General features: G+C 45.6%; 1 protein-coding gene across 1 annotated transcript in view; it reads right to left on the reverse strand.

Annotated features, from left to right (window-relative positions):
• Positions 1-8,725: 8,725 nt before the first annotated feature.
• SYAP1 (synapse associated protein 1) overlaps positions 8,726-17,379 on the reverse strand; it is a 39,942-nt gene continuing 31,288 nt past the window's right edge. Inside the window, exons 6-9 of the mRNA XM_066249914.1 lie at positions 16,462-16,604; positions 13,488-13,546; positions 12,891-13,038; positions 8,726-9,634 (exon numbers count right to left, since the gene is read on the reverse strand). Of these exons, the coding sequence (XP_066106011.1) occupies positions 9,507-9,634; positions 12,891-13,038; positions 13,488-13,546; positions 16,462-16,604 (478 nt within the window). The 3' untranslated portion in view covers positions 8,726-9,506. The remainder of the gene's footprint in view (positions 9,635-12,890; positions 13,039-13,487; positions 13,547-16,461; positions 16,605-17,379) is intronic.

The following is a 17,379-nucleotide window of genomic DNA, read 5'->3' on the forward strand; positions in this document are numbered from 1 at the left end:
CTGCGCCACCACAGGCCAGGCCAGAGTTTATTCTTGTATTATTATCTATTAATTACAGTATTACTTATTTGTATTACAACTGTCAACCTACTTTTGCCTACCCCTCAATTCATTACTACGGGAGGAGGAAATACCCTACAATAAGTCAGAATAGAAGACCTACTATGGGTGAGAATGACCTTTTACTATGGACCACCCACTGCATTTGAGTAGAAGTCTACAATGAATCTAAAATGTGTCCTTAAGGACCCTGGCCGGTTGGCTCAGTGGTAGAGCGTTGGCCTGGCATGCAGAAGTCCCAGGTTCGATTCCCAGCCAGGGCACACAGGAGAAGCGCCCATCTGCTTCTCCACCCGTCCCCCTCTCCTTCCTCTGTCTTTCTCTTCCCCTCCCGCAGCCAAGGCTCCATTGGAGCAAAGTTGGCCCGGTTGCTGAGGATGGCTTTGTGGCCTCTGCCTCAGGCACTAGAATAGCTCTGGTTGCAACAGTGCAATGCCCCAGATGGGCAGAGTATCGCCCCCTGGTGGGCATGCCGGGTGGATCCCGGTTGGGTGCAGGCGGGAGCCTGACAGCCTCCCTGTTTCCAACTTCAGAAAAAAAAAAAAAAAAGTAAATAAAATGTGTCCTTAAGACTTAATCACCAGTTCAGAGAAAGTTCTGAATATGTAAAATGTTTCTGAGAGCCTAACCTCCATGCTTCGTAGTGTCATCGTTTTCCTTTGAAATGTGTTGTTTTTTTGTTTGTTTGTTTTACAGAGACAGAGAGAAAGTCAGAGAGAGGGATAGATAGGGACAGACAGACAGGAACAAAGAGAGATGAGAAGCATCAATCATTAGTTTTTCGTTGCGACACCTTAGTTGTTTATTGATTGCTTTCTCATATGTGCCTTGACGGGGGGGGGGGGGGGGCTACAGCAGACCGAGTAACCCCTTGCTCAAGCCAGCGACCTTGGGTCCAAGCTGGTGAGCTTTGCTCAAACCAGATGAGCCCGTGCTCAAGCTGGCAACCTCAGGGTCTCGAACCTGGGTCCTCAGCATCCCAGTCCAACGCTCTATCCACTGCGCCACCACCTGGTCAAGCAGAAGTGTGTGCTCTTAAAAACATCTGATGGTGTGGGATGATTTGTGTTCCTCTAGGGAACTAGGTTCCTCTTAGCTTTGCAGTGTGGGAAGGGAAGTGGGCAGTGGGTACCAACTCGAACAGTGGAGGGAGCTCTTATAACTAGAAAGGCACTGTCTGCTAAGGATGCCAGCGGTTGGGTATAAAGTAAAAAGCATCAGTATTCTTGGCTGCATCTGTACATAGTCCAGTCTGTCTCAGCCACTAAAAGTCCATTTTAACTCCTGGGGCATTTTACCCCCGGGGTCTTGGTAACGCAGAGTCTGGGCCAGCAGGTCTGGGGCTGGGCCTGAGATCCTGCATTTCTAACAAACTCCCCGGACCGGCTGCTCATGCTGGTTCCTGAGCCAGCACTGGGTAGTGAGGTATAATCCCCTTAATGTGATGAAGCATGTGCAGAGTTTACACTCATATGTGTTTGTGCTCACTGTACCCTTGTTGGCTAAGCCCCAGGTATGTAATAAATATTTAGAAAATTTCTACTAAACCTGGTTACAAAGTATTTTGTCCTTTAAAGAAATAACACTTCAGCCTGACTTGTGGTGGTGCAGTGGATAAAGCATTGACCAAGAATGCTGAAGTCCCCAGTTCAAAACCCTGGGCCCGCCCAGTCAAGGGACATGGGAGAACAACTGTGAGTTGATGCTTCCCGCTCCTCCCACACCGCCTTTCTCTCTCTCTCCTCTCTCTAATAAATCAATAAATAAAATCCTAAAAAAGAAATGACACTTCAGTTGCCTTTAAAATTCACAAAGGCAGCAACATTTTAACTCCTTGAAGAATCTGTAAAAATATAGCATAACTATTTTTATGCTGTGTATAAAGCCTTTCTTTAATCTTTAATTTTCATGGGGCAATGCACAATTAGGTTGTTTATAAATGCAATGAGCCTGACCTGTGGTGGCGCAGTGGGATAAAGCGTCGACCTGGAACATGGAGGTTGCCGGTTCGAAACCTTGGGCTTGCCTGGTCAAGGCACATATGGGAGTTGATGCTTCCTGCTCCTCCCCTTTCTCTCTCTCTCTCTCTCTCTCCCTCCCCTTTCTCTAAAAATCAATCAATAAAAAAAAAATATATATATATAAATGCAATGAGTATTGCCCTGACCGGCTAGCTCAGTTGTTTAGAGCGTTGTTTTGATCCGCCAAGGTTGTGGGTTTGATCTTCAGTTACAGAACATACAGGAATCAACCAATGAGTGAATAACTAAGTAGAGCAGCAAATCAATGGCTCTCTCTCTCTCCTTTCCTCTCTATCTCAAATCAATAAGTAAAAAATTAAAAAAATAAGTGGAACAACAAGTCAATGTCTTTCCCTCTCTCTCTCAAAATCAGTCAAGGCCTGACCTGTGGTGGCACAGTGGATAAAGCGTCAACCTGGAAACGCTGAGGTCGCCGGTTCAAAACCCTGGGCTTGTCTGGTCAAGGCGCATATGGGAGTTGATGCTTCCTGCTCCTCCCCCCCTTCTCTCTCTCTCTCTCCTCTCGATAATGAATAAATAAAATCTAAAAAATAAAAATAAATCAGTCAAGCCTGACCTGTGGTGGCGCCCTGGATAAGGCATCAACTTGGAACGCTGAGGTCGCTGGTTCAAAACCCCAGGTTTGCCTGGTCAAGGATCATACAAGAAGCAACTACGAGTTGGTGCTTCCTGTTCATCCCCCTCCTCTGCCTTTCTCTCTTTCTCTTTTCTCTCTAAAATCAATAAATACAATCTTTGGGAAAAAAAATCAATAAAAAAAACTTGGCCCTGGCCAGTTGCTCAGTTGGTTAGAGCATCATCCCGAAACGACAGGGTTGCGGGTTTGATCCCTGGTCAAGGTACACACGGGAAGCAACCAATCAATGCATGACTGAGGGGAACAACAAATGAATGCTTCCTTGCCCCCTCTCCTCTCTCTGTCTCAAAAAATCAATCAAAGACCTGACCTGTGGTGGCGCAGTGGATAAAGCGTCGACCTGGAAACGCTGAGGTTGCCGGTTCAAAACCCTGGGCCTGGGCCCTGGCCGGTTGGCTCAGTGGTAGAGCGTCGGCCTAGCGTGCGGAGGACCCGGGTTCGATTCCCGGCCAGGGCACACAGGAGAAGCGCCCATTTGCTTCTCCACCCCTCCGCCGCGCTTTCCTCTCTGTCTCTCTCTTCCCCTCCCGAAGCCAAGGCTCCATTGGAGCAAAGATGGCCCGGGCGCTGGGGATGGCTCTGTGGCCTCTGCCCCAGGCGCTAGAGTGGCTCTGGTCGCAACATGGTGACGCCCAGGATGCGCAGAGCATCGCCCCCTGGTGGGCAGAGCTTCGCCCCTGGTGGGCGTGCTGGGTGGATCCCGGTCGGGCGCATGCGGGAGTCTGTCTGACTGTCTCTCCCTGTTTCCAGCTTCAGAAAAATGAAAAAAAAAAAAAACCAAAAAAACAAAAAACCCTGGGCCTGCCTGGTCAAGGCACATATGGGAGTTGATGCTTCTTGCTCCTCCCCCTTCTCTCTTTCTCTCCCCTCTCTATCATGAATAAATAAAATCTTAAAAAAAAATCAATAAATTAAGCCCTCGCTAGACAGCTCGGTTGGATGGAGCACCATCCTGAAGCGCAGAGATCGGCAGTTTGAGTCCTGGTCAGGACACATACAGAAACAGCTAGATGTTCCCGTTTCTCTATCTCTCTCTAAATAAAAAATAAATTTAAAGACATTTTATTAATTTTTTTTTTCCATTTTTCTGAAGCTGGAAACAGGGAGAGATAATCAGACAGACTCCCGCATGCGCCCGGCCGGGATCCACCCGGCACGCCCACCAGGGGGCGACGCTCTGCCCACCAGGGGGCGATGCTCTGCCCATCCTGGGCGTTGCCATGTTGCGACCAGAGCCACTCTAGTGCCTGAGGCAGCGGCTACAGAGCCATCCCCAGCGCCCGGGCCATCTTTGCTCCAATGGAGCCTTGGCTGCGGGAGGGGAAGAGAGAGACAGAGAGGAAAGCACGGCGGAGGGGTGGAGAAGCAAATGGGCGCTTCTCCTGTGTGCCCTGGCCGGGAATCGAACCCGGGTCCTCTGCACGCTAGGCCGACGCTCTACCGCTTAGCCAACCGACCAGGGCCGACATTTTATTAATTTTAGAGAGAGAAATGGGGGTGAGGAGCAGAAAGCATCAACTGGTTGTAGTTGATTTTCATATGTGCCTTGACCAGGAAAGCCTGGTGTTTTCAACTGGTAACTTCAGCATTCCAGGCCGATGCTCTGTCCATTATGCCACCACAGTTCAAGCTAAAATAAATTGTTTTTGTGTGTGTGTGTGTTTTTTTGTATTTTTCTGAAGCTGGAAACGGGGAGAGACAGTCAGACAGACTCCCGCATGCGCCCGACCGGGATCCACCCGGCACGCCCACCAGGGGGAGATGCTCTGCCCACCAGGGGGAGATGCTCTGCCCATCCGGGGCGTCGCTCTGCTGCGACCAGAGCCACTCTAGCGCCTGGGGCAGAGGCCAAGGAGCCATCCCCAGCGCCTGGGCCATCTTTGCTCCAATGGAGCCTTGGCTGCGGGAGGGGAAGAGAGAGACAGAGAGGAAGGAGGGGGTGGGGGTGGAGAAGCAAATGGGCGCTTCTCCTATGTGCCCTGGCCGGGAATCGAACCCGGGTCCCCTGCACGCCAGGCCGACGCTCTACCACTGAGCCAACTGGCCAGGGCAAAATAAATTTTTTTTTTTTTTTTTTTTTTTTAAGATTTCTTTTTTTTTTTTTTTTTATTCATTTTAGAGAGGAGAGAGAAAGGGAGAGACAGAGACAGAGAGGGAGAGAGAGACAGAGAGAGAAGGTAGGGAGGAGCTGGAAGCATCAACTCCCATATGTGCCTTGACCAGGCAAGCCCAGGGTTTTGAACCGGCGACCTCAGCATTTCCAGGTCAACGCTTTATCCACTGCGCCACCACAGGTCAGGCAATAAATTGTTTTTAATGTAACGAATATCACGTAAAATTGATAGTAACAACAGTAACATTTTTTTTACAGAGACAGAGAGAGAGAGAGATAGGGATAGACAGAGACAGACAGGAATGGAGATGAGAAGCATCATTCATTAGTTTTTCGCTGCTCATTGCGACGCCTTAGTTGTTCATTGATTGCCTTCTCATACGTGTCTTGACCATAGGCCTTCAGCAGACCGAGTAACCCCTTGCTTGAGCCAGCCACCTTGGGTCCAAGCTGGCAAACTTTGCTCAAACCAGATGAGCCCACGCTCAAGCTGGCGACCTCGGGGTCTCAAACCTGGGTCTTCCGCATCCCACTCTGATGCTCTATCCACTGCGCCACCGCCTGGTCAGGCAATCATTAATTTTTCGTTGCGTGTTGCGACACCTTAGTTGTTCATTGATTGCTTTCTCATATGTGCCTTGACCGCGGGCCTTCAGCAGACTGAGTAGCCCCTTGCTCGAGCCAGCGACCCTGGGTCCAAGCTGGTGAGCTTTTGTTCAAACCAGATGAGGCCACACTCAAGCTGGTGACCTTGGGATCTCGAACCTGGGTCTTCTGCATCCCAGTCTGACGCTCTGTCCACTGTGCCACCGCCTAGTCAGGCCAGTAACATATTTTTGTTTTTAACTTTCTCTGAAATATTTTTTTGTTATTTATTAAACATTCATCAGTAAGAATTTTAGTGCATATACTAAGAGCCATGCACTGTCATATCCTGATCTACTTAAATCTAGGATTTTTAGCAACTTAAAAATATTTAACAGCAAAATCTGTTTAAACAAAAATTTCCCTCTAGTAGGATTATTCGGAACTTTTGCAAGTCATATCAGAACCCACACTCACTAGTCACCAACTGTGGCACCACAGTGGAAATCTCTTGACAATGGGGTCATAGGTTTCATAAGTACGTGAATTTATTGCTACAATCCAAGTCATGCTAGCTGAGGACACATATGTGCATATCCCATACTACAAACATCATCCTAATGAATGCTGAGAACCACACTCAGTTCTCTCATTGACTATACCTTTGTCAGAGAACCATAGACTAACTTTTATGAGGTCATGAATAAAAATATGTAATTTTTTCATGACAGAGACAGAGAGAGGGACAGATACGGACAGACAGACAGGAAGGGAGATAGATGAGAAGTATCAATTCTTCGCTGTGGCACCTTAGTTGTTCATTGATTTCTATCTCATGTGTGCCTTGACCGGGGGGGGGGCTACAGGAGTGACCGACCCCTTCCTTGCTCAAGCCAGCGACCTTGGGCTTCAAGCCAGTGACCTTTGGGCTCAATCAGAAACCCCATGCTCAGGATAGATGAGCCCACGCTCAAGCTAGTGATCTTGGGGTTTCGAACCTGTGTAGTATGTGTCCCAGTCCAATGCTTTATCCACTGCAACACCACATGGTCAGGCTGTACATTTTTTCTTTTTTTTACAGAGACAGAGAGAGGGATAGATAGGGATAGACAGACAGGAAGGGAGAGAGATGAGGAACATCAATCATCAGTTTTTTTGTTGTTTTTTTTTAAATTATTTATTTTTACAAGGACAGAGAGAGAGTCAGAGAGAGGGATAGACAGACAGGAACGGAGAGATGAGAAGCATCAATCATCAGTTTTTCATTGCGACACCTTAGTTGTTCACTGATTGCTTTCTCAAATGTGCCTTGACCGCGGGCCTTCAGCAGACTGAGTAACCCCTTGCTGAAGCCACCGACCTTGGGTCCAAGCTGGCGAGCTTTTTGCTCAAACCAGATGAGCCTGCCCTTAAGCTGGCGAGCTCAGGGTCTCAAACCTGGGTCATTCCGCATCCCAGTCCGACGCTCTATCCACTGCGCTACCGCCTGGTCAGGCAATCATCAGTTTTTTGTTGTGACACCTTAGTCCAGGGGTAGTCAACCTTTTTATACCTACAGCCCACTTTTCTATCTGTTAGTAGTAAGATTTTCTAACCGCCTACCGGTTCTATATTAATGGTGATTTATAAAGTAGGGAAGTAACTATAAAATTTATAAAGCAGAGTTACAGCAAGTTAAAGCATACAATAATAATTACTTACCAAGTACTTTATGTCGGATTTTTGCTAAGTTTGGCAGAATAAATCTTTTTTTAATTTTTATTTTTTTTACAGAGACAGAGAGAGAATCAGAGTGAGGGATAGACAGGGACAGACAGACAGGAACAGAGAGGTGAGAAGCATCAATCATTAGTTTTTCATTGCGCATTGCGACACCTTAGTTGTTCATTGCTTTCTCATATGTGCCTTGACCGCGGGCCCTCAGCAGACCGAGTAACCCCTTGCTTGAGCCAGCGACCTTGGGTCCAAGCTGGTGAATTTTTGCTCAAACCAGATGAGCCCATGCTCAAGCTGGCGACCTCCGGGTCTCGAACCTGAGTCTTCCACATCCTAGTCCGACGCTCTATCCACTGTTCCACCGCCTGGTCAGGCCAGAATAAATCTTTATAAAACTTACTATAGTTAAATCTATCTTTTTATTTATACTTTCATTGCTCCGCTACAGCCCATCATGAAAGCTGGAATGCCCACTAGTGGGCGGTAGGGACCAGGATGATTACCACTGCCTTAGTTGTTCATTGATTGCTTTCTCATATGTGCCTTGACTGAGGGCCTTCAGCAGACCGAGTAACCCCTTGCTCAAGCCAGCGGCCTTGGGTCCAAACTGGTGATCTTTGCTCAAACCAGATGAGCCTGCACTCAAGCTGGCAACCTCAGGGTCTCGAATCTGGGTCCTCCGCATCCCAGTCCAACACTCTATCCACTGCGCCACTACCTGGTCAGGCTGCATATTTTTTCTTATAAAGAATTGTCTTAATGCTTGACTAGTGGTGGTGCAGTAGGACATCAACCTGGGATGCTGAGCTCCCAGGTTTGAAACTCCAAGGTTTCCAGCTTGGGTGTGGGGTCGCTGGCTGGAGCGTAGGAACATAGACATGACCCCATTGTCGCTGGCTTGAACCTAAAGGTTGCTGGCTTGAAGCCCAAGGTCTCTGGCTTCAGCCCCTGGTCAAGGCACGCATGACAAGCAATGAACAACTAAAGTGACACAACTACGAGTTGATGCTTCATTTCTTTTTTTTTACAGAGACAGAGAGAGGGATAGACAGGGACAGACAGGAATGGAGAGATGAGAAGCATCAATCATCAGTTTTTCGTTGCCACACCTTAGTTGTTCATTGATTGCTTTCTCATTATGTTCCTTGACCGTGGGGCTACAGCAGACTGAGTAACCCCTTACATGAGCCAGTGATCTTGGGTCCAAGCTGGTGAGCTTTGCTCAAACCAGATGAGCCCGTGCTCAAGCTGGTGAGCTTGGGGTCTTGAACCTGGGTCCTCTGCATCCCAGTCCAACGCTCCATCCATTGCACCACCGCCTGGTCAGGTGAGTTGATGCTTCTCATCTCTCTCCCTTCCTGCCTCTCTCAATCTCTCTCTAGCAAAAATAAATAAAAATAAAAACAAATAAAAAATTATTTAAAAAAATTCTATTCCCCTTTGTGAAATAAAGGCTCTTGAAAAATATGAAAGGTTTGAAAAGCAAATGTCTTGGAAGTTAAAGCACCAGTTTGTTTTAAATAACCATCTTCTAGTTTGCCAGAATGCAAGCTGTAGTCAGAGAAACACAAGTTTATAAAGACTGACAGTTTAATTAAGACAAACAAAGCTATTTATATGTTGAGACAATTTCAACAAGAACAGAGACTTCAAGGTGAATAGGCTTTTGATGATCATTGATACAAAAAGGATGAGAGGCCTGGCTTTTTACAGAAGCTGTGATGTGAAATGTAGGAAAACATTATTATTAAATGTGGTAGAGTTAAAAATAAACACATGATAATGAAAACAAAAATATTTTTGCACAGTACTTAACGTCAAACTGTGTGATGCTTATACCGTTAAATTCAACATTTTAGATTTTGGCTTCTAGATGAATTGTAGAAAATACCAAGAAAACAGTTTCGAAAGTGCTTCTCTTAAGTTCTTTGGTACAATTTGGTCATTTTGATAGTTATCAATTCATTAATACTTTAACATACACGTATCAACAAAAGTGCAACAATAGGTACAAATGTTTAGAAAAGCACAATTGAAGAATATATCTTTTGACTTCATGGAAAACAGAACTCTTAACACTATTTGTTTCTGTGGCTAAGATATATATAATGACCTGAAGAACACCTCTAACTAGATTTATATTAAGGAAATATTACATAAAACATCCCTTTTTGATTATTAGAATAACTGTTCTCTGTACTTTTTTTTTTAAAAGAAGAGGCAGGTTTCAATGTGAAAAAGAATAATTTTGAGTTTCATAAAGTTTTACTTTTTTGTGCTCAGCAAGTGCTACCATCTAGAATTTAATGTCAGTTACAGAATGTTAAGGGCTCTTATTTTATTCAGTAAACAGTTAATTGTCCTCCTGCAGCAATTTCTCTATTTCCTTATCCCAGTTTTCATCTCGTTTCTCTGATTCTGTCACCACTTCGTATTCTTGAAGTTCCTGCTGCAGTTCTTTCTCCCAATCTGTAGTATCCTCTAGAAGAAAGACAGAAGGAAACGATTCTCTCTGAATTCATCATGCTGGCTTTAGTGATTCAGTCAACTATAATTTTGTGTGAGTCCTAGCCATGGTCATTTCGAATGTCTTGGGCTTCCTCACCACGTGTGCTCAGAAAAACAACAAATTCTAACAGTAACAGAATATGATTAGAAAGATAAATTTGTTAAATGTACAACCAAAGGTATCAGATGTCATCAGTAAATTTGGGGTGTTATTTCACTTGACTCAGGGCTCATTTTTCCTTCAACTTAACTGGATAATTGATAATTAATATTTGGTGCAAATTCATTTTTACCACTAACAATGATGGTGGCAGCGAACATTTCCAGAGCACTTACTGAGCCAGGCACAGCACTAAGCACGCTCTACAAACTGCTCTTTCTTTCATCCTTACAACAATCCGTGGACTAGATACCACTACTACATTTTACAGACTGGGAAATGGAGGCGGAGAGTTTAAGGGACTTACCCAAGATCACAGACTGGCAGCGACAGAAATACGGATGGAACCGGATCTATAGGTTCCACAGTCTGTGTTTAACCACTTCAGCAGTAGTCTCCCGAGAGTGACAAGAGACACTGGGACCAAGCGTCAGGCAGTCCCTCGCTGAAGCCTGGCCCCTCACGGGGCTCCATCTGAGCTCTCAAACTGGTCTTCTGTGTTGAGATTTAGAGCTGCAGCTTTCCACCAGGATACTCAACATAACTATGTGTCCGTATGTGCGCACATGCATGTAAAGTGTAAGGCATCTACTATGTGTTATAAAACAGTGACAAAATAAAATGAACTGTCTATTTACAAAGTAAAGCCTAAAATAATTTTCATCTTTTAAAAATAAACAAACTTAGTAGCTACAGAGAAAACAAACACCAAATTATTTTTGTAGCAGTGACCTCAAGGGAAAAGATAGTGTATAGCATAATAACCCATCAATTTCAGAAATCCAGGGGGTCCTCGGGTTATGACACAGTTCCATTCCTATGACAGTGACATAACAGTGTAGGATAACTACACTGAATTTTGGTGTAAGTCGCAACACACCCTAACCTAACACAAACGGAACACCTGCACTTTTAACATCCCAAACTGGCGTAGGTGAGCGTACTGGGGGCGCCAGCTCCCTCACTCATAAGCCTGTTACTGCCTATTATTCTGCCCTGCACAATCACACTAGTTCGCCCATGTGGTCCATCAGTATGGCACTAATGGCATAAGCCAAAACACGTCTTATTTTTTAAAAGTTTTTTATGGGAGTGTCGTAAACTCTAAACGTTGTATGTCGAGACGGTCATAACCCGAGGACCCCTGTATTTCTTAGTTGATTACTAGGTGCCAGGCTCCATGTTAGGTCCCGTGGGGGACAGGCAGACAAGGTATATACCGTTAAGGAACTTACAGTTTAGCCGGGGGGGGGGGGGCAGAGATAAGCACTATAGAGGAGAAGAGACTAGGTAGGGCAGGGGTTCAGAGGAAGAACGCTGTCTGGGGAGCCAGGGCTAGCCTCCGTCCGCTTTTCTTTCTTTTCTTTTTTTTAATAGAAATGTGTATTTTATTTTATTTTTTAATTAATTATTTTTATTTTTATTTATTTTTTTACAGAGACAGAGAGAGTCAGAGAGAGGGATAGACAGGGACAGACATAGGAACGGAGAGATGAGAAGCATCAATTATTAGGGTTTTTTTTTGTTTTTTGTTTTTTTCATTTTAGAGAGGAGAGGGAGAGACAGAGGAGAGACAGAAGGGGGGGAGGAGCTGGAAGCATCAACTCCCATATGTGCCTTGACCAGGCAAGCCCAGGGTTTCGAACTGGTGACCTCAGCATTTCCAGGTCAACGCTTTATCCACTGCGCCACTACAGGTCAGGCAATTATTAGTTTTTCGTTGTGCATTGTGACACCTTAGTTGTTCATTGATTACTTTCTCATATGTGCCTTGACCGTGGCCCTACAGCAGATGGAGTAACCCCTTGCTCGAGCCAGCGACCTTGGGTCGAAGCTGGTGAGCGCTTTTTTTTTTTTTTTTTTGTATTTTTCTGAAGCTGGAAACGGGGAGAAACAGTCAGACAGACTCCCGCATGCGCCCGACCGGGATCCACCTGGCACGCCCACCAGGGGGCAACGCTTTGCCCACCAGGGGGCGATGATCTGCCCCTCCGGGGCGTCGCTCTGTTGCGACCAGAGCCACTCCAGCGCCTGAGGCAGAAGCCACAGAGCCATCCCCAGCGCCCGGGCCATCTTTGCTCCAATGGAGCCTCGGCTGTGGGAGGGGAAGAGAGAGACAGAGAGGAAGGAGAGGGGGAGGGGTGGAGAAGCAGATGGGCGCTTCTCTTGTGTGCCCTGGCTGGGAATCGAACCCAGGACTTCTGCACGCCAGGCCGACGCTCTACCACTGAGCCAACCAGCCAGGGCGCTGGTGAGCTTTTTGCTCAAGCCAGATGAGCCCGCGCTCAAGCTGGCGACCTCGGGGTCTCGAACCTGGGTCTTCCACATCCCAGTCCAATGCTCTATCCATTGCGCCACAACCTGGTCAGGCAGAGGATGCCAGCTTTCAAAGCAGAGCACCGGACAGCAGGCCTACACATGGAAGGTGCACTTGCCTTCTCCCCCGTTCTTGGTCACCTGTCCTTGGGCCGAGAGGCCTAGGATACATCACTGGGTCTCAGTTTCTCTGCTCTATGCTTCTGCACAGGTTTAGGGCAGAGGGCCTTGAGGTCTGGGCATGTGTGCTAGGATTCTTCTTCTGGTTGACAGAGAAACAATTTTGATGCATAAGTCATAGCACAGCCCTGGCTGGTTGGCTCAGCAGTAGAGTGTCGGCCCGGTGTGTGGATGTCTCGGGTTCAATTCCTGGTCAGGGCACACAGGAGAAGCGCCCATCTGCTTCTCCACCCCTCCCCCTCTCCTTCCTCTCTGTCTCTCTCTTCCCCTCCCGCAGCCAAGGCTCCATTGGAGTAAAGTTGGCCTGGGCGCTGAGGACAGCTCCATGGCCTCTGCCTCAGGCGCTAGAATGGCTCTGGTTGCAGTGAAGCAATGCCCCAGATGGGCAGAGCATCACCCCCTGGTGGGCATGCTGGGTGGATCCTGGTAGGGCACATGCAGGAGTCTGTCTGCCTGCCTCCCTGCTTCTCACTTCAAAAAAAAAAAAAGTTATAGCACAGTGCTGTATATCTGCTTCATCATAACCTTTTACAATCAACTTCAGAATTGGGGAATAGAACAATTGTTTCGTACCTTCTACAACAGTTGCTTCCTCCTGTTTTTTGTCAAGCACCAGTTGCTCCATTTCCTTCCTGAGATCCTCCTGATCTAAGTTACAGGCATCAAAGGCGTCACTGACAAACTCAGAAACGCCTGGGCTGGTAGAGATTTCCTCTTCATCCTGAAATACAACAAATAAGCTCTGGAAATGGTTTTCTGAGCAACATTTACAGGCTAGACCCCTTGTTTACGGTCATCTCACAATTTGATGGAGCACCATTCTCTTTTCCTTATTCTGCTAATCCAGTGATCATTGCTCTCCAACCTTCTAACTGGCACAGTTGCTTCGTAACTAAATGAGTTACAACCTGAATCTACTGTGTTCACTCACGGTTTGGATCACTCCAATCATTCTGTCCAATCCCCAGTGAGCACATCTAGAACGATTTATGCTAGGGAATTGCCTCAAGTCTGAGCTGTAGGTCCTTAACTGTTCAAGTACTGGACCCCTCTTCTTCAGAACAGTTAAGACCTATATTCCTAAGTTGTTTGAAATGCTATCTCAGACAGTTAACAGAGTGACTTCATTTCCAGACATCAACTACTACGTACAATGTAAAACTGGATTACCTCTTGAGTTTTAAGCTGAGATTTGATTACGACAGGTGGCGTTTTGGGCCGTACTGCCTCTAAGAAGTGAGAATAAAAGAGACAATAATTGCTTGATTCAATTCTGAATAAATATAATAACAACTAAAAAATCCACAAGTACGATGATATTAAATAATTTAAAGAAATGAACTTTTAATATTATGCTTTCAGTCTTACGTTATTACAAGAAATAGCCAAGTAAAACCATCTTAACCTCTTTCTTTTGGGGATATTTTTAATATGTCATCATATTCGATGTCCCCTTAAATAAGATTTCCAGCAGAAAATAATTTTTGACTTCAGTGTTAGCAAAATCCATTCAAGAATAGTTCTGCTCTTTAGGATAATGAGAAAAAAGTTCTCCTTTTGTCCCAAATGCTAGACAGTATGAAGTAAAGTGTTATTTGTGCTCAATCACTGCTTCTCCTTTTCTCATGGCTGCGTTTGCTATTGCATAAACATTACTGTACAGCCTGACCAGGCGGTGGCGCAGTGGATAGAGCATCGAACTGGGATGCAGAGGACCCAGGTTCGAGACCCCGAGGACGCCAGCTTGAGCGCGGACTCATCTGGTTTGAGCAAAAAAGCTCACCAACTTGAACCCAAGGTCGCTGGCTCCAGCAAGGGGTTACTCGGTCTGCTGAAGGCCCGTGGTCAAGGCACATATGAGAAAGCAATCAATGAACAACTAAGGTGTTGCAACGTGTAATGAAAACTTAATGATTGATGCTTCTCATCTCTCTCCGTTCCTGTCTGTCTGTCCCTGTCTATCCCTCTCTCTGACTCACTCTCTGTCTCTGTAAAAAAAAAAAAAAATTAAACATTACTGTACAGTTTTTAGTGAACCCTGTCTTAAGCTCACTTTGTTACACTGGTCGTATTTGGTAAAATGGCATTTTCCAATCAAATGAATAAAAGGAAATACTAAAAAATGAAGATACTTGGGATTCATATTAACATCTATATGCAAAATGCCAAATTTCACTGTGCAGAGCAACTTTATTACATTAGTGGTCTGTACAGCCTGAGCCTTAGGATACACCATTTTGTGTAATTTAAAATTACACGAACAGAAAAGTCCCCAGTTGTAAATAGTACCTATACAGAGCAGGTATTCATTAAATGTTACAAATAAAAAATCCTTAAAAAAAAAAACACAAAAAACAAATAGAGCAAACTATGTTTCTTATTTTAATTATTCTTTTTTTTTTTTTTTTACAGAGTCAGAGAGAAAGATAGGTAGGGACAGACAGACAGGAACGGAGAGAGATGAGAAGCATCAATCATCAGTTTTTCATTGCACGTTGCAACACCTTAGTTGTTCATTGATTGTTTTCTCATATGTGCCTTGACTGTGGACCTTCAAGCAGATGGAGTAACCTCTTGCTCGAGCCAGCGACCTTGGGTCCAAGCTGGTGAGCTTTTGCTCAAACCAGATGAGCCCACGCTCAAGCTGGCGACCTCGGGGTCTCAAACCTGGGTCCTCCACATCCCAGTCCGATGCTCTGTCCACTGCACCACCACCTGGTCAGGCTTAATTATTCTTATACATACTAAATCATTGCTGATATTATGAAACACTTTATCCAAAAACCAGGGGTAAACTGTGACAATAAGGGTCAACTGTGTAACTTTTTTTTAAAAATTATTTTTATTTATTCATTTTAGAGGAGAGAGAGAGAGAGAGAGAGAGAGAGAAAAAAAGAGAAGCAGGAAGCTTCAACCCCCATATGTGCCTTGACCAGGCAAGCCCAGGGTTTTGAACTGGCAACCTCAGCATTCCAGGTCGATGCTTTATCCACTGCACCACCACAGGTCAGGCCTCAACTGTGTAACTTAATGGTGCCTGGCTCTGAGCTGGGTATTTGTAACTTAGAGCTGAACGGAGCTTAGTTCTGTTCTACTGACTACAGCAATGGGGGATTATCGGGTGGAATGGAAGACTGAGAAGCAAAGAAAAGGGGTGGCTTGCATGACCAGGCGGTGGCGCAGTGGATAGAGCATCGGACTGGAACACGGAGGACCCAGGTTCATGAACCCGAGGTCGCCAGCTTGAGTGCAGGCTCATCTGGTTTGAGCTAAGGCTCACCAGCGTGAGCCCAAGGTCACTGGCTCGAGCAAGGGGTTACTTGGTCTTCTGTAAACCCCGGTCAAGGCACATATGAGAAAGCAATCAATGAACAACTAAGGTGTCACAATGAAGAATTGAAGTTTCTCATCTCTCTCCCTTCCTGTCTGTCTCTCCCTATCTGTTCCTCTCTTTGTCACAAAAAAAGAAAAGAAAAGGGGTGGCTTGAATCAACGGAGAACAGAAAGTATAAAAAGTCACATGGCAAAGGGCAATGAGATGGGAAGATGACCGATGATCAAGTGAGAAATAAAGAGCCTGACCAGGTGGTGGCGCAGTGGATAGAGCGTCAGACTGGGACACAGAGGACCCAGGTTTGAGACTCCGAGGTCGCTAGCTTGAGCATGGGCTCATCCGGTTTGAGCAAGGCTCAAAAGGTTAAACCCAAGGTCACTGGTTTGAGCAAGGGGTCCCTCGCTCTGTTGTAGCCCCCTGGTCAAGGCACATATGAGAAAGCAATCACTGAGAAACTAAGGTGCCACAACAAAGAATTGATGCTTCTCATCTCTCTCCCTTCCTGTTTGTCTGTTCCTCTCTCTGTCCAAAAAAAAAAAAAAAAAAAAAAAAAAAAAAAAAAAAAAAAAAGAAATAAAAAGAAAAATAAACAAACTGAAGAATGAGAAAAAGATAGCAAAATGAAGGAAAGCTTGGCTAAGATGTATGAGTGAGGTCAGAGAGGAGGCGACAGGAAGAAATCTTTCCTGTGGAAAGATGAGTTTCCTATAAGAACAGGATGGCATTTCTGGTACATACACGACGACAAGCTCTAAGTTCAGAACATTGTTGAAGTAACTGTCCCTGTCACAGAGAGGCCTCTGCACATACCTGTCAGTGGCGACGAGTCCTCTCTGCCGGGGCTCTTCTCCTTCCCGGCGGCCTGCTGGGCGGCCAGGGCCGTGAGCTGGGCCGACTGCTTAATCAGGGACACCCGGTAAAAGTAGTTCCTCCAAAACACGTCTTCCTTCACGCTTTCAAAGACAAACAGCAACACACGTCAGCACGCACGCACACATCAGCACGCACGAGCATGGCTGCGCACAGGCGTTGTTTGTGCAGACAGGAAGACATGATTTTTAGAGGCATTTTAAATCCGAAGGAGGCTGAAAGATGCTTCTCATTTGCTTTCAAACTAAAAGCTGAATAATAGAATAAAAACAGCTATCTTCACAGCAGCAAAAGCAACCTTCCGGAAGACCGGTGAAGCCTCAGCATTTTTAATATCTGCATGACACCAACACTGCCCAGCAGAGGGAGACAGCGTAAGGCAGCACGAGCCCCGGGAGACTGGAAGCAGTCAGGACCCCACCTACTGTTTGCTGTTCACCAAGGATTCAGTGCTTTCAAGCAGTGAGGAGAAAGGAGCGCGGATGTCATACCTTATGAAAGGAAATGTTTGGCAGCTTGCAAACAACTGGCAATCTGTAACAGTCAGCAATGAGGTGGGATATGGTTGATAATGTGACATGTGAGTCTGAACTGGCTCCTCTCGCTAAAAACGACATTACTGGGACAAATGGGAAAACCAGAATACAGTCTGAGAATTAGGCGGTGAAAATGCTTAAGTTTGTGGTGGAAAATACACACTAAAGCAATCAGGTGTAGCAGAGCATCAGGGCTCAAATGACTCCAATAAAAGTTCTTCAGTCTGTACTTCTCACCTTTCTATAAGTTTGCTGATTGTTTCAAAATAATTATAATACACACTGATGATTATGCTTACCTGAGAGCAATTAAATAAAAATA

The sequence above is a fragment of the Saccopteryx bilineata genome, chromosome X (assembly GCF_036850765.1).
Source record: "Saccopteryx bilineata isolate mSacBil1 chromosome X, mSacBil1_pri_phased_curated, whole genome shotgun sequence".
NCBI lineage: Eukaryota > Metazoa > Chordata > Mammalia > Chiroptera > Emballonuridae > Saccopteryx > Saccopteryx bilineata.